Source organism: Ambystoma mexicanum, chromosome 13, assembly GCF_040938575.1.
Source record: "Ambystoma mexicanum isolate Mex_15411 chromosome 13, UKY_AmexF1_1, whole genome shotgun sequence".
NCBI lineage: Eukaryota > Metazoa > Chordata > Amphibia > Caudata > Ambystomatidae > Ambystoma > Ambystoma mexicanum.
This window is the reverse complement of record NC_090938.1, coordinates 394,451,827-394,477,042: the sequence shown is the minus strand read 5'-3', so window position 1 is coordinate 394,477,042 and position 25,216 is coordinate 394,451,827. Positions and strand designations below refer to the sequence as shown.

At 47.5% G+C, this 25,216-nt stretch overlaps 1 protein-coding gene across 1 annotated transcript in view; it reads left to right on the top strand.

The window, feature by feature from the left end:
• The window catches only part of IPO4 (importin 4), a 3,008,003-nt gene that overhangs the window by 1,292,572 nt on the left and 1,690,215 nt on the right, over window positions 1-25,216 (top strand). The window contains exon 14 of the mRNA XM_069633964.1: window positions 10,787-10,916. Coding sequence (XP_069490065.1) covers window positions 10,787-10,916 — 130 coding nt within the window. The remainder of the gene's footprint in view (window positions 1-10,786; window positions 10,917-25,216) is intronic.

Below are 25,216 nucleotides of genomic sequence, written 5' to 3'. Positions count from 1 at the left end.
GGTGTCATTAGGCAATGCTGCATATTGTCGAGATGTCAATGGACCTGAGGGGTGGCGCCGGTGGGTGGAGTCATGCGAGTGCATGCTCCCAGGGCTGCGCCTCTAAATTTAAAGGGGAAGAATGTGTTTCTGGTGAAAAAGTTTCAGTCTCCCATCCCTCGTGAGGGATGCCCATACAGTATGGAGGAAAGGTGACTATGAACTAAGAGTACGTTAGTCACTACAGTGAGTAACTATTAATAACTCCATTAAAATGTTTCACTTCCTGTAATAGGAAGTTTCCTTGGAGGGACACTCTCAAAGAGTGCAACAACTGTTTACCTCATGACCACAAAAGCGGTGTTGCATTTGCTGTCGACTCTTTAAGCCCAAGGCACTTATCAAACGGCACACTAAGCTGCATGCGGCCTATGTAATGCAGGGCGAATCCAGTTGCCCCATTGGCGCAGTCGCATCGGACGAGGAACCCTCCGCAGCCACGGCTACAGTTCGAAGGCCGAATACATTGTTGCAGAATCCTCAAACTCCTGCATGCCTGACCCCAGCCCCACTAGGCATGCTGAACGCACTGCTACAGGGATATCGCCCACTGGCGACGAGAGCACACATGCTCACACCAAGGCAAAGCACACAACACCCCAGCATCCCTCTACTCTACCGTCGAAAAGCAGACTGCACCCGCAGGCCTGTCAAAATCTTAGGCAAAACCTGGAAAACCCTCCGGTTCTCGACCCTGTGCGCTTCAGCCTCCATGTTTAGCACATGGTTCGAAGTCTTCGACTTCCCAGGGTGCCCCACCTAAATGTTTGACGCCTGTTTCAGACACATCGTAAGCCCAGTCGAAACACGCGTCATCAGTTAAGTCACCCAAAATTGAAGAAGTTCTGTAAGACACTTACACAGCCTGATTCCTATGTTCATGGCCCCCGCTCCTCCAGTTCTATCTGAGGGGTAGGCCTCTTCCCTGTGTCGCAGTCCTTACAGGGTAATAAAGGTCATGTTGAAGATGAATTTGCTTTCCCGCTCCCTGAAATTCCAGCTATAGGGACCTGGACTTGGGCAGGGGTTGAGGAATGTATGGAAATGGTGTCTGAATTCATTGATTTCTGAGACAGATTTGATAAGAGAACGCATACAAGGTATGCTCTCTTAGATGAAGACCCTAGGCCCTTCAAGTCGCATAGACTTCAGTCTCAGTTTTCCACTCTACCTCTCCTGTACATCACATAACTGATCCTTTAGGGGGATATATATACTCCTACCTCCCGTTCCTTTTTCCTCCACACTGGGTCTGGCGTCCCTGGCTAGGGACTGGAACTGAACCTGTTTTCACATAAAAGTCTTTCCCCTTTAAATTTAGATGCATGCAGAGGTGTGATACCAGTAGTGTGTGCTCCGCTGGCTCCACCCTCCGGCGCATCAACTCAGTCCTCTTTTCCGTAGCGACGGGAGCGGACCTACTTCAGCACATTAGTGGTTGAGGCTTTTTCCCTCGTAATTCCATGTGCCAGCTATTCTTCGGAAACTTGCTTTTCCATATTCTTCCTTTTTTCTTAATTTCTTCTACATTTTCTCAGGCCTCTGGTGTCTCGCTTCCCCAGGGCATTCAGTGCAGACAGGCTTCAGTCGGTGATTGTTCTGTGATGGGTCGTTCCCGGCATTAGATCTGCATGCTCTCTGCCACCTGTGATTAGATGAGGATCACCGCTGGGAAACCTGTTCACTTGCGATGTACTCACTCTGCTGTCATTGAAGAATCTTCTCGCCAGGTGGAGGGAGCTTTTTTCAAGATCACCACCAGAGCAGCGAATACCCCAAGTGGGATGGATCGTACAGATCCTTGTACCAGTCAGGGGCCCGAGGCTTCGAAAGACCCTTCCGGTGTAAAAGCATCATGAAGCAAAACACAGACAACAGATTCAAGGTTCAAATAAAATACTTTTATTAACTTAATTGTTAGGATGGTTTAAGGCCTAACTTGCCCTATGCTATGGTGGGATTCCCCTACCTAAAGAAACGAAGGATAGTCTGAGTCAGTAAGTTCAGCTTAAGTCTGTGTCCAAAACATATACTAGCCCTCAAAACTAAAGCTAAACAATGTGTAGGGATGTCCGCATCAAAAGAAATAGTGTTCCAAATAAAGTTCTGCGCTTCTTCCAGCTCTTGGCTTACTTTCCTGCTCCCCATCACAAAGTTCAAAGCAGTTCCAAAAAGCCTCCAGGTTCCCTTCCCCAAGAAGACCACACAGTTCCAAACAAGGCTTCTCGGTTCCCTTCCCTAAGGTGACAACACAGTTCTCAAAGTCTCGGGTTTCCCTTTCCCAAGATGTCAGCTCTTCCAGCTTATTAATTCGCAATCAGTTCATGTCTATTAATTCTTAAAACCAGCTCCAGATCAACGTTATAGTCCTTCAGGCTCTTCGATGGTTTATACAGATTGCTATCTTTCACATTCACCTCAGCAATTTAATTCACAAGTGAAATTTCTTTACTTTCCTTGGCTTTTCCAGATAGGGCATCCTTGGTGTAGACACATTTTTTGGACCACACCGTCCACCCATTACAGGTCACGCAACCTATAACCCTAGCTTTTCTTGCCTACACAGGTTTCTCTCTCACTGCACCTGTGTTTTGGTTTGCATTTACTTTGGATTCTCCTTGACAGTCTTTTGGCTTTGTCACAGTGTGTTCTTCCACACAACTCACTCCGTGGTGCTCACTCTTCCACCTTGCTTTCACAATCTTCATTAAGTGCTCATCACTTGCTTTTTACTTTATTCAAAATGATTCATCCTTCGTCTTTAAATGTTCACTACTTGTGTTTCACATTTGCTTTCATTTCATTCGTAGGTTCATCAAAGCTTTCCTTTAATTTGGTATGCAATAATTTTTGCTTTATATTCAAGTTTCAAAGTTTGCTCGGTGTTCAACACCCCTCACTTTGGGTTCACAATTAATTGCACACATTTCAGTTAATCCACCATCACCATATGCCTAGTTGTAGCCCCAGGAGCACCCTGCTAAAAGTGTTCCCTTCAATTCACTCACTGGTCCTCAGCTTCTCCGCACAATTGTCAGGAGCTACCCGAGCAGCGCTCGCATTCTGTAAACTGTTGTGGGTTGCCGATAGCTCTGATCTTCTCCCACGGACGCTACCGGTGGCCTGCAGCACTCTGGAGTCTTCCGTGCCTCGCAGCTCCAGCTTTGACCCTCTAACGGCCTGCTCGGGCCCCAGCGCCTCGGTCTCTGCTCAGGACTCTTTGGCAGCCCCCTGCTGGGCAGGAATTCTCCACTCTCATGCCCCTCTCTCCTGCTGGTTTGCCCTTCTTGCTGGCGCTTCCACCTTTTAGGCACATGTGACCTGTTAATAGGTTGCAGGTGCAAGCCCTTGAGGTCAGTTGCCTGACCCTGCCTACTTCTATTCACTGGACATGCCCGACCCTTGCAATAGTTTCCTGGCCTCTTCCTCGTCTCAGTGCCAGAGTGGTGTAACTGAGGGGTAATAAGAGGAGCTGAATGGCAACAACCTATGAAGGCAGGGGAGGGTTTATTATCACAAGGGATAATGGCATACCATCCTCGCCCATAGAGATCCTCTTCCCCAAGGACTCGCCACCAAGGTGATCCTCCCTCGCATCTCCACCCCCAGGGTCAGGATCCAAAAGTGTTGTCCTTTCCCAGGCCACCTGAGAAGAGGATCCAAGGGGAGTAGGTGTGAAGATGCCCTTGGGTTTCTCTCACCGAATCCTGGGCGGAAGCACCGCAAGGTTCTGGCATCGGGAGTCTTCCCGAGAGGCATTGCTCTGACACTTTGTCTAGGCCCGTGGGGGTGCTTTACGCAGAGGTACTACCAGGCACAAGCCTGAGGGCAACACGCCTTCTGTGTCCATAACTGGGGTGCAAACGAATACCGAGCAGCCATTCCAGTTCAAACAGGTGCCTGCTGATGTAGGTACATCAGACCTAAAGTTCCCACGCTTTCCTACTAAGCCAGACAAGACGGCGGCTCCAGGGGACAAAATGGCACCATGTTTGAAAGCATGTCCTTCCCAACCTGAGATTACACAGAGCAGTGTGCCCTTCACACCGAGGCAGGACTTTTCCCCTAGGGTTGAATCGAAGCTGATGCACACACCTCGGATGTCTTGGTGCACGGCATATCAGTATCTTAATTATCGGTCCTTTATACAGAGGCATGCTACATGCGCAAGCCAGATAGGGAACCGGAAGGACTCGGCCCACAGCATCAGACCGCTCTTCCCCGGTGTGAGATGAGCGGTTCTTTGAAAAATTAATGACCCTCATGAAGTCGTAGCAGATGGCTGGAATACTCAAAGGCCTCATTAAATAGATGATGCCGGACCATCGCCCGTCATAGTGCAACCACCTACCCCGGTGCAAATTCACCCGCTTCCAGGGCCGCCTCCTGCACCAGTGTAGGCGCCTCAGCAGCCCCCTCCATGGACAGACCCGTTCCTGCAGCACGTTCCAGAGGTCTCCCCTCCTGTCCCACAAACAGACAAAACACATTGAGCATTGAATCCTAAGGCTGGTGTCGAAACTCTGGGCGGACAGATCCCACAGATAGAGATGAGGAGGATGGCTAGGAGGCATCCATGTCCACGCAAGCCTTCCATGACAGGCTGGCAGGTTCGGCTGAATACCTATGTATACCACAGCCCCAGCAGGAGCTACCTGAGGCGAGGGTTCTGGCATAGCTGTTAACGCAAAGGGCCTCAACCTGATCAGGCCTACCCCTTCAAAAAGACGTGGAGGCGTTGGCGAAAAAGAGCTGGGCCATACCTTACACCACACAAACTACTAAGACTGGACCGCAAATATAGACAAGTTAGAGGGTGACTACTATTGTCTGCACAACCTCAGCCTCACTCTTCAGTAATGGCTTCAGCGTCTATGTACTCGAAGCCGCAGGTCTACCTCTTCAAGCACAACTACCCCAGCTTGCAAAAGAGGACAGGACGTTGGAGGCCTTTGGGAAAAAGGTCTACCTAAATGCTGGACTACATCTTAGGCAGGCTAATGCAGATGTCATGATGCCTACCCCCAGGCATCCGGACCAAGCCCATCAGCCCCGGAAGCAGGCATCTAGACATTTAGTCAAACACTCAGCAACCCCCGGCTAGGGGCTATCTGGGTTCAGTCCTGGTGCCTTAGGTGCCAGGCTCATAGTAGGAATCAGTCCTGGCGCCTGAGGCGCCAGGCTCAGTCATTACTTACCTCAGGCAGACCATGCTGCAAATGACTCCAATCCAACATGAAGCCTGAAAGGGACTATTTTTCTACAGGGACTATTTTTTACTCGGGTGTGGTTCTAGGGATGTCTTACCTGGGACTACTTTTGAGGCTATTTAAACCACGCCCGATCAGCAACACACGCTTCGCGTTATTCTGCATCCAGCAGCGTAACACTCACCGTGCCTGCATCCAGTCTTCTGCCACGCCCGCCTCGAATCCGGAGTTCCTAAAACAAAGAGGAAAGAAAGGGACAAGGTTAGAAAACAAACTTATTTCTATTCCACACCTGATTCTGGATCCATCTTGTCTCCGGACCTGTAAAGAACATCATTTCTGCACGCGCCGCACCTCCAGCTGCACCGCCGCACCATACTCACCAGTCTTCACAGCATCCTTCGGGTCAGCGCTGCCTCCATCATTTCTTCGCCGAACTTCGGCACCTAGGAGACAAAAGAAAACCACAAGGTGAGCCGAGGGAACCAACAAATATAATTCTTACCACCATAGACTTACCTGATTTACCACCGGAGGCATCCTTTTGTGACTCTCCATATTTTCACGTGCCGCATCTGTAAAGAGAGACAAAACAACACGTTTTCCTCGTGCAACATTTACCGGACTGTAACATTTACCTGTCGATAAGGAAAGACTCAATCCAGGTTATAGCGTCTTTGAAAAAATGTGCAGCTGAGTCTAGGTGGCTAAGGACCTTGTGGTCGACAAGGTCGAATGCAGCCGAAAGGTCCAGCAACAGGAGAAGGGCTGTTTTACCTTTGTCTTGTAGTTCATTTATTTGTGCCTTCAAATCGATGAGGGCAGTCTCAGTACCATGTTGTGGTCGGAATCCTGATTGACCTGCTCCTAGGAGCTTATGCTGTTCCTAGAATTTTTGAATTTGGTTGTAAGCAATCTTGTCCAGGATTTTAAGCAAAAATGGGACTGTCGTAATGGGACGGTAGTTAGTAGGTATAAGTGGGTCTAGGGTTTGCTTTTTAAGCAGAGCGAGTACCCAAGATTGTTTCAAGTTGGTAGGCACAGTGCCCGATGCAAATGGAGCGTTGATAAGTTTCGATACAAATGGGGGGAGATCTCTGCCAGCGTATTTTATAGGTTGGGCAGGGCAGAGGTCGCCTTGGCAGTTGGATGGCTTGAGAGAGAGGATAACTTTCTCTACCTCAAGCATAGATTTTTTTTTTTCTTTTAAATTTATTTTTTTATTGAAATCCCGGATCACATAACATATAATTCAATAACAAGCAAACAAAAAGCGGTATAGCTGTTCACCATTCATGTGTCAGGACTTCCTTTTGTCTTATTTAACAATACAACTGTTGCTCATAAACTTGGTAATAAATTCTTATGAAACAGTTTGAACAAGATCAATTCGCGTTGAGTCTACGTACTGTTCCAAGGAAATCTAGGGTAGAGTGAGAAAGAAAGAGAAAAAAAAAGGCACATTGTGTCTTCTTTGCTTATTCGAAACATACGTTTTATATACTCTCGGATCGTCGTCATGGGTTCAACAAGCGTTTTACCAGTTTTGGCTGAAAAAACATATGCTCCCTTTCTGCCACATATTCTAGGAAAGGGCCCCATGTATTCATAAATTTAGGGAGCTTCTTATCAATTGTGGCTGTCAATTTTTCCATGGCAAGTAATTCCCAAATTTTGACCCACCAGTATGCTGTGTGTGGGCCCTCCACCTCCTTCCAAAATTGGGCTCGAGTGAGCCTAGCAGCCATGAGAAGGTGGGAGATTAGTTCGGCTCTCGGGCCAGACAATGGATAATAAACATCATCAGGAGAGTCGCCCAACAACAGGATTTGGGGGTCCATTGGAAGTAGTGCCCCGCAAACGTCTTTGATTTTGGATCTTTTCTCCAACCAGAATGTTTGTATAATTGGGCAATGCCACCACATGTGGCCTAAATCTCCCCTTTCCCCACATCATGCCAACACGTGTCTGGAATCTCGGGGTTCATTGCGTGAAGTCTATGTGGAGATAGGTACCAGCGGTAGCATAGTTTAAGAGCGCCTTCCCTAATCGCTGTGCACCGTGAGATTTTGTGGGCCCTATTCCAAATCCTCTGCCAGGAGTGTAGGGGGATTGTAATCCCCAATTCCTTTTCCCATGCGAGCATGTATGGTAATTTCTCTTCCATCGGGGCGTTTTCCAAAAGGCGGTAGCAGGTAGCTATTCTATTGGTCTGCTGGCCCTCTAGCACCGTCAATTCGATCCCTGTCGGGGGTCTATTAGCTGCTTGTTTCACGCTCAGGTGTGAGATCCAATGGCGCAACTGCAAGTATCGGAAACCTTTCTGATTCGGGGATCCCAAATTTCGACTTACATTGCTCAAAAGTCAAGGGTATAGAGTTTTCGTAGAGATCCCGTAACCTTAGGGGTGTCCCCTGCTACCAGTTGTGGTATGCATTAGGTTGAAGGCCCGGGGTGAAAGCCAGATTCTGAGTAATAGGCGATAGGGGACCCAGACCTGTCGGAATGCCTCGTTGTGCGGAAGCTTTTCCCCAGCACTGCAGTGTATTTTTCATGGTTGGGAGGAGAGAGGTTTGGCGAGTATGTGCTTCTTTTGGGAGAAATGGGAGGAAGCGTAAGGGTGTGGCAGATTCAGCCTGTTCGATTTCACACCAATTAGGCCAATGTATAGGTGGCCCTGACCAGCTCAGCAAACCTGCCACCTGTGCAGCTCTAAAGTATCTCGAAATAGAAGGGAGCCCAAGGGTTCCAGATGGTTTCCCCCTCGTAAGCAGTTTGCGTGGGAGCCTCGGTTGTTTCCCTTGCCATATGAACCTGCTAATTTATTTTTGGAGTATGAGGAGCTCATGCTCAGGAATTGCTATAGGAAGGGCATGAAAGGAGTATAAAAGCTTTGGAAGAAGAATCTTTTTGACCGCGTTAATTCGCCCGAGCCAGGATATCTCTTGTGCAAGCATAGAGGTTTTTAAGAACCTGAATCGCAGAGCTGAGTCCTGTTCTTTTGAAGGGGGGTCGGTGTTCAGATTGTTAATCGGGAATTGTTGATTGAGAGTGTCTTTTTTTCTTAACTGTTTTATTTTGGAGCATAGTTACTTTATTTGATAGTGCTTGTTGTATATTGGAGCATCATGTTTTATCTTTGGAGCATGTCTCCAGAATGGGGATGGGTGACTCTGATTCCTTGAGGATGGTGAACAGTTCCCTCATACTCGAATTAGCATTAGATATACGCTTGTTATGAGTTTTGCTTGGCCAGGTGGATTTCTTTTTGTAGTGGGAGATTTCCATTAGTTTATTTTTGTGGTCTTCTGAGGGGGATTAGCCTCCATGAGGTTTCACATGTCCTCTTAAGTTGTCGTAAATCCTTTTAGTTCGGGGTTGAACCATTTATTTAGATGGGATTTGGGTTTACTCGGTCTGAGTTTTAGAGGGGCTATGTTGTCGAGTGTAGTTAACATAATATTATTGTACTCGTCGACGAGCGTTTCCGGGTCTAGGTGATCCGCTAATTGGTTAAGAGTGGGTAGGATAGCGGAAATCACTTTGTCCTTAGTGATACCCTTTTTATTCCTTGTTGGACATGGCAGGGCCATGGTGGGAACTGAAGAGAGTGGTCTAGAGGTGGAGAGTTCGAAGGACAGGAGGAAGTGGTCTGTACAAGGTTGTGGGGAGATGGATTTGATATTGGCGGTGCAGTTGTAATCTGCCAGCCAATCAAGAATTCTCCCTTTGGTATGAGTGGGTTCGAGAATTTGTTTAGTTCTACCCAGTTCAGAGAGAATGTTGGCAACGGTGGTGGCGTATTTGTCTAGGGGCTCATTGTATCCCAGATTAAAGTCCCCTAGAACAAGTAATTGTGAAGATATTTTAAGGTTATTGGAGAGTAGGCTGTAGATAGCCTCCTTGAATGTTCCTATGGGTCCAGGTGGTGTGTAGATGAGGTGGATAGTCAATGTCTGGGAGTTAAGTAGAGAAAGTTTGATAGTGAGCACTTCACATGATTCAGAAACTAGGGTGGGTGTGGTTCTCATACCTAGGCTAGTCTTAGCGATGACAGCAATGCCGCCGCCTCGCATATTAGTTCTGTCCTGTCTCAGTATGGTGTAACCATCCGGGATTGCTAAAGAAAGTAGGGGTTCTGCTGCGTCATACAGCCAAGACTCTGTGATAACAAGAAAGTCCAGATTATCGGCCGATGTCAAGTCGCAGATATACGTGGCGTGCGCAGTCACGGATCTTGCATTTATTAATCCTCCTGTAAGAGGGGGGCCACTATAGTAGATTGGGTAGGTTTTATTTTAGTAGTTAGAGGCCTCAGGTTATTGTGGTGGGTAATATTTACCCTCTGGTTAATGGATCTTTTTTTGGCTGGGGTAGGGTTCTATTCAGAGGCTCGTGGAGTCTCGTAAGTCTCGCTCAGAGTCGAGTTTCTGAAGGGTAGAATACATGGATTACTTTGAGGCCAGCTTGAGGGACTCGGTCAGGGCAATCCATAGTGGTGGGGGTGACTAAGAATATGTTGGTTGAATAGTGCACCGCTCGCTTGTTGGTTGTAGGGTGGCCACTGCGAGATGTCAGGTGGATAATGAGCAGTAGACATATATGGGTTAAGAGGCTACAGGCTATAATGCTCATGATGTGATATTGCAAGGGAGGTGGCTTATTATAAATTGAGGTGCACCTTCTAAGTGGTGGCATATGAATAAACAAGACTAGGTTTATAGTTTGGAGTACGAAGGCGTATGAGGGTCTAATGAGGTTCTATCTGGTCACTAATGTGGTTATGCGAGTAGGCTGGTTCGCTTTCTGTCAAGGGTATGCTAAACATAAATGTAGTAAATGCAAAAATCACTAAATAGGATAGTTGTTTCTTAACAATGAGCAACCTAAACATAAATGCAGTTATGCAGGTAAATCACGCCAAAGGGCTAATTCACTTTCTTTCGCTAGAAATTAGACTTTGCAGGGGGATCACAGTAGGTTATAGGCAAGGAGATCACAATAGGCTGAATCATAAGCTTGCATAGTGCATTGGTACGTGTGCCTGCATAGCTTTTTGTTTAACTTAATGCTGATGCACAACTTGTTGTTGTCCTATGCCCTTGCTGCAATGTTGTCCCTGAAGTTTGGAGAAAAATAAACTATCGCTTAGGAGTACATTGCTTCATATGCTGGGTATTTAACCTTTCACCAGAATTCGACATCTTGGTTTTATGCAACAACTCCTACTACCCTTTTTAAAGAAAGCGCTCCACTAAATGAAGTTTCCATTTTATGTGACATTGAGAACGAAATATTTTCCAAGGTACACTAGCATTAAGTTACATTAGGAGTTAAGGAACCTTCAAATACAACTGTAAAACAGCCCTACACATGTGTGCCTGAATCTCTACCCTGAAGCAATGATGATGAGCCAGATCATTTGCATCCTAGTGAACTGTAGGATTCCTGTTATGACATTACTGCTTTCTGTTTTCACTTGACTTTCCAGTTTGTGCCTACTCTCACTTTGTCTGTTTTTCTCTCGCTCTTGTTAGCCGGACATCATTAAGTTTTCAGATGAAATTATGCCTCTTCTTTTGAACTACTTGGCCGTCTTGGAACAGTCTCGCTCTGGGCACCTCGCCAAGGCATACTATGCTCTGGAGAACTTTGTGGAGAATCTAGGTGAGAGACGCTTTTCATTCACCTTGGGCAAGAAAATGATTGGGGAGCGTAGGAAAGTAGTCTGCAGAAGCAAAGGAGAACCAGTTTCAAGACCTTGGTTTGTTGGTCGTCTTAGATTGTTGCTGATTTGTCCAGTGTTATCAAATATGTCGCAGCTGTTTTTCTATCACAGGATGTTCAAAGATATTAATTGTTCTTCTGTGTGTATGGTCTGCTTTTAAGAAAATAAATAAAATACATTTTTTGAATTCCAATTTGAAATTACTTTGAAATACTTTTCGTCCCACTTTTCACTTTTAATATACTTCTGTATCTTTTCTTTTCCTCAATATTTGAAATGTTCCTGAACGTGGATGAAACCAGTGCATGCCAAGCAGCAGCATTTTTGTTTCTTAAAACAAATCAGTGACCAAGCACATGTGCTTTCTGCTCTGGTCCTCCCTTGAATAACCCCCCTGGCCCCCTTCAAACACCAGTCTTTTTGTCAGTGTGGGTGGAGTTGGGGCTATGCATGGCAGCTGAGCTTAATGGCCTCCATATTCTTTTTTTATTTTCGTAGACCTCCAACACATGTTCCCCCAAGGGAAGAGGTTGAGAAAGGGCGTGTGCAGGTATTTATTTCTCTGTACATTCTGTATGATTACAGTGTCTTAGTCTGCACCGTTCTTGCTCACTTTGTTATTATTTTTCAACTCGTTCTCGGTCCGCCCATTGCAGCTGTTGCTCCAGGGAGTAGATTTTAAACTGACTAACCCCACAAGATTAAAGTATTCGTTAGTGGCCGGTGAGCCTAAAACTGTTACTTATATCGAGAGGGGGAATAAGTTATCTGTGCTAATGATTCTTCTGGAGTTGTCCCGCTAGCAGTCTAACACTTGCCGACAGGTTAAGTGCCCCCATCTCACTGTCTTGTGGAAGCAGGGCTTGCAATCAATAATATATCAAAGTGCTTGTAAAGAAGCCCTTCAACAAACCCAATGTTTTTATGTCGAAGTATTCTGAATCCCCCACACACTCAATCTCCGCTTAAAGAATGTGCTTCCTTCCTTTTTTTTATACGGGACCCAGTGAATACCGAAGAATTCCTGCTGCTAGCAGAGCGCCCTCACCACACCATGTCATTGCAGCACACGAGGCACTCTTACTTTCTGACCCCTTTCGACTGTACTTTTGGTAATTCCCTAGAAAGTGAGGTGGGACCAGCGCCTATTAACAAGCAAATATAGAAGCTTCCAGCATGCACCTATGCTGCTTGTATATGGCCCTGTACGCATCCCACCCAACTACAAGCCCATTCCTCTATGTTGGACTAATGCTTGTGCAGCGGTTCCTCGTTGTGCTCACATTTCTTCTGCTCCTCTGCATCTAGTCAAACGGCTTAAAACGTGCGCGCTGTCCGTGGAGCTACTTCTCTGCCTACTGTTAGGCAGACACCTGTGCAGTTCCCTTAGGGACCACTGCAAAAGATTTAAGACTAAAGGTGTTGAAAGTAAACCCACTTGGTAGCAGTCTTTACCACCCAGATTTACCTGGTAGCTGTGGCTGAGCAGTCAGACTTCCCTCAAGAAGAGTTAGGCAGTATGCAAAGTATACTCAATAGGCACTCAGATACAATAATACAAGCAAACACTGACCAGAGCTTTGGTATCAAGTATATAATTATTTATTTAAAAACACACAGTTGAAACACTCCAGCACTCTTATTGTAAAATATTCTAAACAGTTACTATTATGATATATACACCCCTTTTTTCCCTATTAGAAAATCACAGTAAAACACCACTTATTTTCATATAGAGGTGAGCGCTTAACTAGATTGCACTCTAATAAGTTTGTGAAAAAGGGAGGGAAAAAGACAGAATAAGCAGAGGTATTTTTTTTTATTCATATTTTTAAAGCGCACGCTCAGCCCGTGGGCATCGTGGCGCTGTTACATATAAGCAATTGGCTGGTTACAGAAGGAAGGTTGTTAAAGTTTACAGGCATTTTGAGTTACGGTATATGTTTTAGAAATATACGTTTACAAGGCATTAGATTTACAGTAACATGTTTTAGTTACAAACTTAGCAGTGCAGACATCATGGCGTTTAAAAATATGTCAATCATGTCGGAGGGGAGGGTAGGAGGTGATTATGTGAAGAGCAGGGTTTTGAGGGATTTCCGAAAGGAAAGCAGTGAAGGTTCGGCTCTAAGAGAGTTAGGGAGGTTGTTCCAGAGCTTAGGTGCTATGTGTGGGAAGCCAATGCCTCCAGCTTTAGCTCTTCTTATGGTGGGGACTCGGAGTTGGTTGTCATGGGGGGTTCTTATAGGACGAAGGGAGGATTTCCTGGTGATGGTTTCTGCTAGGTAGGAGGGAGCGGTATGATTGATACATTTGTGTGTGAGGGAGAGTACTTTGAAGTTAATTCTTTCTTTAACTGGGAGCCAGTGAGCATTTCTTCTGGCCTGCAACACATGGTCGAATTTGGGGATGTGCAGGGCAGCGCGGAGCGCATTGTTTTGCACTGTTTGGAGTTTATTCAGGTTTTTGGTTGAAGTGCCAGCTAGGAGGGCGTTGCAATAGTCTAGCCTGGCTCCTATGGTGGCTCTAGCAATGGAGAGGCAGTTGGGAGTGGTAAGATAGGGTTTTATTGCGAGGATGAGTTTGGTGGTCAGTGCGGAGGAGGAGGAGATGGCGTTGACCTGTCTTGTCATGGAGAGAGTAGCGTCTAGATATACTCCTAGGGTCTTCACAGCAGTGGAGACGGGTATGATGGTGTTGTCGATGGTTATGTGTGAATAGTCTTGGCTGAGCTTGGAGAGGATTTCTCTGGGGGCCAGGATGATGATCTCTGTTTTGTCTCCGTTAAGACAGAGGCCATTGATCGCCATCCATGCCTGTATCGTGGAGTAAATGGTAAGGAGGGCTTCTGTGTCTTGGGCATAGTCTCCAGTGAGGGGGAGGAGGACTTGTGTGTCATCGGCATAGTTGGTATAAGCTATGTCGAGAGAGTCCAGTAGGTCGAAGAGGGGTTTAGTGAAGAGGTTGTATAGGGTCGGTGCGGTGCATGACCCTTGTGGGACTCCACAATTTATGGTAGTCGGAGGAGCATTGGCCTGATCAGAGTACACCTTCATGGCTCGGCCTTCTAGAAAGGAGGTGATCCAAGAGGTTGCTTTACGGGAGAAGTGGGCTGCATTAAATAGGTGAGATGTGAGGATGTCATGGTCCACTAAGTCAAATGCCGCAGAGAGGTCGAGTAGCAGGAGGAGAGCAGGTTTGCCTGTGTCCATTATTTTGGTGATTTGATTTTTTAAATCTAGTAGGGCAGTTTCGGTCCCATGGCCTTTGCGAAAGCCCGATTGTCTTCTGCCTAGGATAGAGTGGGTCTCTATGTATTGCTGAATTTGGTTGTGGGCTGCTTTATCAAGGATTTTAAGGAGGAAGGGGACGGTGGTGATGGGGCGATAGTTGCTGGGGCAGGTGGGATCTAAGGAGGGTTTTTTTAAAGAGTGGGCGAACCCAAGCTTCTTTCAGGCAATGAGGTACGGTTCCTGAGGAGAAGGAGGCATTGATGAAAGCTGTGATGATGGGGGTGAGGGCTTCTGAGCACTCTTTGATGATAGTGGGAGGGCATATGTCTCCCTTGCAAATGGAAGGTTTAATGTTTTTGAGTAGAGCAGAGGTTTCTAGTTCTGTAACTTCTCTGAAGGCAAAGAGGGGTGTTTGCGGGTGAGTGTTGTGAGGGGGGAGAGAAGGAGTCGTGGCAGAGGTATTGAGTGCTTTACGTTGGGAGGCAATTTTGTCTTGAAGCGTTTTGACTTTATTTAGGAGGGCTGTCTGGATGCCTGTGCACCAAGCTTCATCCTTGATGATTTCGTCTGGGCTGGACTGGGGAGTGGTGAGTTCTTTGAAAATAGAGAATATTTCTCTGGTTTTGGAACTGGATTTGGTTATTCTTTGATTGTATGATTCAGATTTAGCTTTGAAGATGGCCATTTTGTAGGTCCGTGAGATTTCTTTGAACTCATTGAGAGAGGATTGGTTGGGCGTAGACTGCCAGTTGGATAAGGCTTTGCGCTTCATGGTGCGCAAGACAGATAGTTCTTCTGAGAACCAAGAGTTGGAGTGCATGGATTTTTTTCCTTTTTTGTCTTCCAGCGGGGCAATAGAGTCAATGGCTTGGGTGAGGGCGTTGTTGTAGATGTTAGCAAGAGAGGTGGGATCTTGGATAAAGGGATGCTTGAGTTCAGGGATATCAAGAAGAGGAGCGAGATTGGTCGCTGTGAGCTTTTTGGAGCTTCTGACTTTGGCGGGGGGTGCATGAGTAAGGATTTTACGAGTGGGTGTGGTGGGGATGGAGAATTGGATGAGATGGTGATCTGTCCAGGGGAGGGCTGTGATGGAGGTGATGGATGAAGAACAGTTATGATCTGCTACCCAGTCGATGGACCGGCCTTTGCAGTGAGTAGGTTTGGTAATTTTGTGGATGAACCCCATGTTGGTAAGATCGTTGGCCAGGTGTGTGGCAGATTTGTCCTTGGGGTCATCTAGGCCAAGGTTAAGGTCACCAAGTAGAATGGTTTTGGTGGAGCCTTTCAGGTTGTTGCTAATGATTTGGAGGAGATGCTTTTGGACGTCCGGAGGGGAGCCTGGAGGTCTGTATGTGACTAAGAGGTTGATGGTGCAATTAGGGGAGAGAGCTAGTTTGGCGTGGAGAAGGTCAGCGTTGTTGTCCCAGAGTTGGTTACACTGCCTAATGGCAAGTGAATTTCTATAGATGAGGGCAACGCCCCCACCTTTAGAGGTTTTGCGGTCCTGCCTGAGGATGGTGTAGTCCTGTGGGAGGGCAAGGTGTAGGGATGGGTTGGATGCCTCGTGGAGCCAAGTTTCGGATACTGCTAACATGTTTAGTTTGTGGGTGGTGATGAGGTCATTGATCTCTATGGCATGGGCATGGATGGAGCGTGCATTAATGAGGGCGCATTTAAGGAATCGGTTGGTAGGTGGTGGGTCCTGAGCGCTGGTGTTCGGTGAGAGCGAAGTGGTGGGAGCACTTGTGAGTGAAGGAGGGAGGGGTGCATGTATGAGCGCATGGGGGTGGAGGGTATGTGCATGGGCTGGAGGGTGTGAGCGTGAAAATGTTGTGTGGGTGTGATAGCTGAGCTTTTGGTTCCTACTGAAGATAGATGGTGGAGAGCTGTGGAGCACAAATGAGGGTTTGGTACGGGTTCTTAGTCTGTAGCACCTAAGAAGGTGTTCAGGAGGGTTGATAATGCAGTGGTTGAGAGTGGTGTGTGGTGATGCGGGTGGGGAGGAGTGAGGCATGATGGAGGGCGGTGGAGGGAGGTCTGGGTATGCAGGGAGCAAGCTGCAGATGGCCCAAAGAGACAGAGTAATGAGCGAGATAGAGGAGAGGAGGGGTGTAGGCGCTGTGAGGTGGGTGGCAGGGGGATGCATTAGAGCACTGAGCTGGGTGGTGTTGTGCGGTACAGGGCTGGCACTAGGGGTAGGTAGAGGCAAGTGCAGAGGCAGTTGTAGGTCTGGCAGGGCATCAAGGGGCTAGTGGAAGCGCTTGTAGTGGCAGGGCCGGCAAAAAGCTGGCCTGGCAACACAGTGGCAGGGCCCCTATAGGCTGGCAGAGGAACACAGTGGTAACACAGTGGCAGGGCCCCTATAGGCTGACAGAGGAACACAGTGGTAACACAGTGGCAGGGCCCCTATAGGCTGACAGAGGAACACAGAGGTAACACAGTGGCAGGGCCCGTATAGGCTGGCAGAGGAACACAATGGTAACACATTGGCAGGGCCCCTATAGGCTGGCAGAGGAACACAGTGGTAACACAGTGGCAGGGCCCCTATAGGCTGGCAGAGGAACACAATGGTAACACATTGGCAGGGCCCCTATAGGCTGGCAGAGGAACACAGTGGTAACACATTGGCAGGGCCCCTATAGGCTGGCAGAGGAACACAATGGTAACACAGTGGCAGGGCCCCTATAGGCTGGCAGAGGAACACAATGGTGACACAGTGGCAGGGCCCCTATAGGCTGGCAGAGGAACACAATGGTAACACATTGGCAGGGCCCCTATATGCTGACAGAGGAACACAGAGGTAACACATTGGCAGGGCCCCTATAGGCTGGCAGAGGAACACAGTTAGTGTGAGTGCGGGCAGGCGTTAAGGCAGTGAAAGTTGCACGAAGATAAGTCAGGGGGACACACTTACGGGCTAGTGTACAGTAGTTGTTTTGGGCAGCGTTTCTGGCCGACGGCCCGTACGGCAACGGACAGGCACAGGACAGGCGCCTTAGTGTGCGCCTTGTTTTGGGCCGGCTCACGCCTGCCGGTGCCCCAGGATCGGTGTAGTGGATAGGCTAGGCGGGGTGGGCCAATCAGATTGCCGTTAGTATCCGGGCCGAGGGTGCGATCAGGCGGCCATCTTTTGGTTGTGTACTCTTCGTACACATCAAGCGGCAGAAAAGTGCTCAGCCGTGCAGGCAGAGGGGAATCATGCACTCAGCAGTGCGGATGGCAAAGGATTGAAGAGTGGGGGCCACCCTCGTAGGTAGCGGGGGTTAAGGATCTCCCGCTCACCTCTGTGAACGGGGCTGCAGGAAGTTATCTGTGGGCTGCTCCGGCAGCCAGGAGAAAGGAGCTCCTGCTCCTGTGGACGCAGCTGTCTCAATGGCTCAGGCACAGGTACACCACTCTACGATTCCAGAACACTGTTAGCAAGGCAGATAGCAAAAAGTCACTGGTGAGCCAAAGTCCAAAGGCTGGGCCCACTCTTATAGAGAGCAGAGCACAAATGCGCCCAAGATCACACAGTTACACTAGGCTTAGGAAGTCTTGCAGAGGGTTCAAAAAGAGTTTAGAGAGGCTTAAAGTTTAGCCAGGGTGTCCCAGGCTAACCCAGGTTCGAAGGCCGGGGGCTAAATCTACCCCGTACAGTCGGTAGCAAGGGAAGACAGGCGGGACACAGTACCTTAAGTGGGAAGGATCCTCCAGCGGTGGCAGTTGTTCCTGGTAGTGGGTGCAAGTTGCGTCGTCGTCCAGGGGAAGAGAAGATCTCGACTTGGAGGAAAGATGAAGGTCGTTGCACTACCAGGGAAGAAACCAGCCGTGGAGTTTTCCGGTTAAAGGTGGTACCTTTGTTTTCGCGGTCGTGGTAAAACGTGGTATCCAGGTTGCCGGGTTGCTTGGCACAGGCAAGGCGGCCACGAGGTACGTCGGGAAGGCGAAAAGACGGTGAAACTGGTTATCCCCACCAGTCAAAGGAAGAAGACTCTCCGGCGGGAGATCTCCTCTGTCGTTGGGAAAAGTGCTGAGGCAGTCCAGCAGGGCTCCACCGGTGGTGGTGTCGTGGCAGGTCGGCTCAGCTTCTCCCTCGTCGGATTCTTAGGTCCTGTGGCGACTTCTGAAGTTCCAGTCCCCAAAGCCCTGCTTTTATGCAGCAAACCCCCATTCACTCAGCCTAGCTGTCACTCAAACATGCTAAGTGGTGAGCCGGCCGGCTCACCACTTTGGCCAATCAGGACGGAGTGCGACTTGCGTTGCCTAGGCAACTCATTCCAGGGTGCCTAAATTCCCCTCAACCCCTTCTAAGTACCCCAGACACAGTGGCACCACTTTGGAGGGCTTCTGTGGAGAAGCCCGCCAAAAAGTGGAACAAAGGGCTCGACTTGGGTTGGAGTCACAGAAGAGAACACAAACGCCATTTTAGAATCAAGTTTTGGCAAACAATACCAACCGGAGAATTAATATTAATTAAATAAACCAGCGGTATGTTCGAGGCTATGAGAATTAAATAATTAAAGTTGGTAGCCTCGAACAATGGGAAAATCCCATAGGAAAATATTCGCGGTCGAATATAAAAAGTATTTTCCGCTGCCACCAGCCAAAACTCGATCAGGGGGGACGGAGACATGCCCCCTCAACTAACATACCCCGGGGCAATCGAATTACCCCGACCAGTACGTCCACAATATGATGGTTTGTACTGGTTTCTGTTAATAATTTGGGGCTAGTAAAGCCAACGGTGACTTTACATGTGGTATGCTGTAGAGACCGATGCAGACCCAATATCGTGCCTCACTTCAATGGTTATGAAGTTTCTGTCGTACCTGACCAAGAAAGGCCTGCAAGTTGGCACTTTTAATGGGTGTTTGGCCTCGTTTTCTCTGTTTAAGAGGCTGCCGAAGCAAGATTCTTTCTTTTCAGTCCCAATGGTAAACTAATTCCTGAAAATGCTGGTAAACATGTTCCCTCCAACTAACTTTATTGTCCCTTCTTGGGATCTAAATTTGGCACTTTCCTTTCGAATGGCAGCCCTTTTCAGCCTCTGCACTCAGTGTCTATTTGGCTCCTGACCTTAAAGACTATGTTCTTGGTGGCCATTTCAGCAGCCAGATACAAGCGAGTTGGAGATGCTCGAGTGCACATTTCCATTTCTGCAATTTTTGAGGGAGAAAATAAGTTTGAAAGTTAAACTCAAATTCCTGCCAAAATGTGTCTGATTTCCTTGTTTCTTAGAACAATGAATTTCCTGTGATGTTTTTGCCTCCACATCCTTCTAAGGAACAGCAGAGATGATCCATAACCTAAACCCAAAGCGGGTATTTAGTCTCTACTTATCCAGGGCAGCGTCATTTCGCAGTGATCACAAATTGATAGATGCTTTTTCACGCTTGGCCGACTGGTGACCAAACATATTGAGCTGAATTGATAATGCTATGAGAAGGCAGGGAAGGGGGTGTCATCAGGTCTCTGGGCCCATTCCACGAGGGAAGTGGCTGCGTCTTCTTCCTTGCAGAGCAGAGTGTCAGTGCGAGATACCTGTCAAGCCACCTTTTAAAAACATCATAGCCTGAATCTGGCTAGGTGCAGGGTTACCTGTTTCAATGCAGTTTAACATAGCTTCATGGTTTAGACCTTTCAGCCCTCCTCTTTATTCAATGAATGCTTGGGAAGTCTTATCAAGAAGAGAAAGCTGTAGGAGAATGCAATCCATTTAAGGAAAAATGACTTACTGGTTATGTTCTTTCGGAATCTTCTCCCACAGATTGCTCATCACCCACCCACCCTCCCTCCCTCCCTCCCTCCCTAGCTTCTGAAAGCTTCTAAGGCTTCTTATGGGCGAGGAAGGATGGAGGCATGCACACAGTTTACACAAATTGGTCCTTGTGTTCATCTGGCCTCCATGTGTGTCTAATTTTCATTTAAAAAAAAAAAATAAAAAAAATTGGAGTTCCTCACAAAAAATGTTATGCTCTACTTTGTACGTGTTTGGCAAAATGGGAACTGATTCCCTCGGCTGCTGAACCCAGAGGAGGAAAAGGGTGGGGAACTGAGGTAGCGGGCCTAATGCATGCTATATATGTAGGGTTGCCAACGTCCTGCCGGGTGTAGAGTGCTTGCTCTGAGGCGATGAGCTGTATTATGCCTGCACCCTCCAATCTTATAAATCCCTTTTTAATAAGTAATGCTTTTGGAAGAAAAAACTTTTTTTGGGAGACCCCCCCACAAGGACTGCATTGATTGCTTTCAACCCTATAAGTGTATGGATTGTGAGTCCTCCTATAACTTCTGACAGAAAACCCTTCAGGACAGACCTTGAAAGCTATTGTTTCTGGAACAGAACATGGGTGTCTCTTTAGGAGAGTAATCCACCAGAACAGCCCCTGCCTCCTTGCGCTCCAGGGCCTCTAAAATGGCACATTACTCAGAAGAGGGGAGCTTGTTTACTGGAGAGAGGGCTGCACCATTCCAAAAACAAATGCCCCAGATTAGAACATCGTCCTGGGCTCTGAAGGCAGAACTGGTGGGGAGAATCCACCAATATCTGCAGACAAGTATTTTCAATCGGAGGTTGGCCTGTCTCTGGACAAGGCATCAATGACTACACCATCCACAAAGTCTTTGTCAATGGTTCAGACTTTAAAAAGTTGATCTATGGAGCTATTTTCCAAAGGAAGAGGCTAGTCTAATCCCTCCACCACAAGATTGTCAACTACGATCCACTGCCTGTCTACAGAACCCTCGCCCGCAGATGTAAGATCCTCATCCATGATGCAGTGACTGTTGATGGAATCATTGTCCATGGTTCAAGATCTTCATCCATGATGCTGCATTGTCTCAGAGGCATAAGTAGTTCATGAATTGACACTGCAAGCTAACCGACAATACTACGGTCCAACACCTCCTCTACAAACATAGCAAATATCCACAAAGCCCATCCTGTCAACTATGCTAGACATAACTCTCATCCACAGGGTTGAATATTGTCAACCTATCACCAATTAAAGTGTTGAACTCCCCTGACCTTCAAGCAGATTCTTATTTTTCGGGGCAAGAGCAGGTTCCTAAGGTGCCCTCTTCAGATCTAAAGGTTGAAAGTCCTGGTAGGCCATCACAACCACCACAGCCATCATCGGCTTAGGACACAGGTCATTTTTTCCAACCAACCCTGATACAATCCCTGCAGAATATCCTTTCAGAGTTTGAGACAGCAAAACGTTGATCTGTTGGAAGAGAAGTCCGTCCAATCTCACACTTCAAGGAAAGCCCAGGAGGTGACACCATTGGTGCCATCGCAGCCACAAAGGAGCACATGTATTTCCAGGTCAATGCGGTCAAGCTCTCTACAATGCAGGCTTCCTGAAAAACCAAATGACGAACATAGGCCAAGGAAGGACCCCATCAGAGGTAGATATATCAAATATTCAGATGAAGACCAACCAATGGATAAGATGGCGTACTTCCTCTTGACTTTCCTTAAGATGTTGAGCATGATTGTGAGCACTGTCATTACCAGTGAAAGGAAACCCGTTGGAGGACGACAGTATCACCCCAGAATTGTCTCTTTACTCTATGATCTCAAAGGCTGCTGAGCTGTTCGATCTCCGGTTATCAAAAGATAATAAAAAGTCAGTCTTCTACAGTCACAGGGACATGTTGCGGCATGCTATCGCCGCATTTCCCTTCATAAACCCTAGCAATTTCGATGAGATCTAAGAACAATACAAGGCCTCTGATACGGTTTCACTGTGTCAAAGGGGCCACCCAAAACCCGATTCAGTCATCATGGTAGTGGTTAAGCGCAGACTGCCAATCCCAGCTTCTCATCTGACTGCTCACTTGTACAAGGAAGGCAGAATGTTCGACTCCATAAGGCGTAAGGTATCTGCCTCTGTCTCTCACTATCCGGTCCGCTAATGCTTTGGCAATGCCAGCTTGCTAGGACAGAGAGATGTGGCATAAAATGAGTATGTTCTTAGGCAGAACACCTGATCACACCATTTGATGGGTAGGATTTCTTGGGTAAAAAGATAGATGACCACTTGAATTGTATTTAATCAGAAACTGCATGAGCCATCAGTTCCCTACTAGATGGGGGATCCGATATCCTTAATACTTCCAAGGAGGCGCTGGGAGAGTTTGGGGTGCCTCTGGTAGAAGCTACACCTCTCATTGTTCATCAACGTCTCACTCTCCTTCAGCCAAAGAGGTAGCTGAGCTTAATTTCACTCCCAGCCCCGGGTGTCAAAATTAGGTAGACTTCCTCCTTAGGCGCCTCTCGCACAGCACCCCGATGGGAGGCAGAGTCAAAAACCACAAGGATCAGTTGTTTACAATTGCCTCGGACAGTTGGGTGCAGGAAACAGTGTCCCCCGGCATATACTAGAGTTTGTCAAAAGGCCACCTCCTTCACCGCTTTTAGTGGACTCATTGGTAGACAAGGGAGAGATTGAGAGGGTGTTGTTTCAACAGAACAGGTGGTTTTATTCCAACTACTTTATCGTGTGGAAAAAAAAAACAGCAGATGGCGTCCTATTCTAGACATCCATCAGCTGAACAAAATATATCAAGAGCCTAAAATACTAAAAGACCACCAAGCAACAAGTGATAGGGTGCATACTTGCATATCACCATCCATCGGGTACACAGTTGGTACTTCAGAATCACAGTGGGAATACACCATTACCAATTCAATGGCCTATCATTCGGTCTCAGGTCTGCTGCAAGAGTAGCCTGGCAACAGTGGCAGTTCATTTGCGTAAATTAGGAGTGCAAGTCTTTTGAGAAACCTGGAGGTTTTCTCCCTTCTACTACCTTTGGGTCCTCTATGCAGGTGGCCAGGTAAAGGCCATCTAATTTGGAACCTACCCCTGGGGTTGACAAGAGTGAGAATCACCAGGGTAGAGGATCCTCAGGGATTGCAGGTGAGAGAACCCTGGGTGAGACACAATATTCAAGGTCCTACTAAGTGAAAACCCCTGTCCCAAAAATAGTAATACGATGTTGTTCATCTAGTCCTATGACTTCAGAGCAGGTTAAGAATCAGTATTCTACCAACCAGACCAAACAAAAGAAGAAAAAAGTATAACCATAGTAAATTTAATGAGACATGGTATCCCCTTATCCTCAAGAAGACCCACCTAGACGTTCCCTGACCTTCATGGATTATTACAGAGTTGTACCACTCTCATTCCCCATTGACATGCATAGGAATACTAGGACAAAGCATACGCCACTGGGTGCTATGAAGATTTACCTCCCTTTACCCTTCAAGTACTGACACTAAGAAGAGGCCTATAGGTCAGGCATGTCCCAATAATTGACTTAAGTGGGGTCAGGCAGACTAGTCCAGTGGAGAGCACTTACATCTTAGGGGAGCTCAGGTGTATAAAAGGTGCAACCCAGAGAGTAGTTGGAGAGAAGCAGGAGGAGAGGAGGCGGCAGAAGGGAAGCCAGTCCGATCCGTGAGTGTCCCAAGGAGAGCGTTCCACCGAAAGGCTGGCGGTTTCCAGAGGAAAACAAACTAATCTCTTGGCAAGGGAGTCGGTGGAAACAATCAGAAGGAAGCCGTGTGAAGTCGACGATGCCTTAAGACTGCTTGTTACCCTTTCTGGAAGTGCCAGCCCAGAGGTGTCCTGAGGGGCAGATGGCGAGACCCTGACCTCCGAAGAAGCTGATCATTGGGTAGCCAAGAAAACGCAATCAGTGAGTGAAAAGCAAACGGCAACCGGTGTGTTTTTCACCGCAAGCAAAGTATCCAAGTACGCGCTTAAGAAAGAAAGACACGCTTGTTAAAACTATGTACCTCTTATCACCAGGGTAGTCGTGTGCGTGATAGTTCATTGTGAAACGCTACTATATGAAACGGCAAGTCTCATACAACAAGGGGAGCTGTGTGAGGACATGAAGTGGGATCAAAATCCTGAAATGTACAAACCCTTGAGAAAAGGTTATTGCCAATCGAATAAACGGAATGAAACTAAACTAATAAACTGGAACGGATTGTTACTTTTATCTTAATAAAATAAAACTGCCTAAGGAACATTGAACTTTGAACACTGAATATCGATTTACAAGATAGAAGCCATCCTTATTGAACTTTGCATTGAGAAAGTAAAAAAACATAACTGAACTTTAAAGGAAGCCTGTAAGCTCTTGGTTGTCTGACCTGTAATGGGTGGACTTCCGGTCTGAGACTGCGCCTTGACCAAGAAGCAAAGCAAAAACGAAGGCTAGGTTCCTGGCTGTGTGACCAGTAATGGGTGGACCTATGGTCTGAAACTGCGCTCTGGCCAGAGAACTTCATGAAACAAATGAGAAAACCCATTGTGGTGGAAGCAGACAACCAAGTGCCACCAGACTTTGTAAAAGGAATACTCCTACGTCCCGTCCCCTTTCCTCCATACTTATGGGACATCTCTCCGTCCTGTGGGACGGGACCGGAGCACTTTTGTAAAAAGCATCCACATTTTTTTCAAGAATTTGTCCCTCCTCTCTTTCCTGCGTGGGGCCCGGCACATGGCCGTAACCCCGCCCACCTTGGCTCCGCCCCGCGCATCGTCCATCAGTCCTTTTCTCTGCATGATCGGGGCCGGACGCACTTGTATCCTCGGAAGATTTTCTTCCCGTTTTTCCCTCTCTGGCTCTCGCTAGCGTTCGTTTACTACTCTATCTATGTCTTTTAAACTAGATTTTCCAGACTGTTCATCGTATCACCGTCGCTTCGCGAGGGCGGATCCCCATCCTCTTTGTTTAGAGTGTTTGGGTCCGGAACACCGTTGGGACTCCTGTTTTTACTGTGACTCCCTTTCGGTCCTGGCTCTTCAACGTCGGTTGGAGCGGTGGGAGGTGGTGTTCGGACGGACTCCTCCTTCGCATTTTCAGGCGTTCATCGACGAGAAGAAATAACGCCCAGTAAGTTCTTTGATTTTCAGAGCACCCCGGCCGGGGAATACCTTCCCGGGTTCCTCTCGAGCCGGGAGGGGCGTTGATCGCTCTGTTACCGGGGTTCGCCCTGAGGT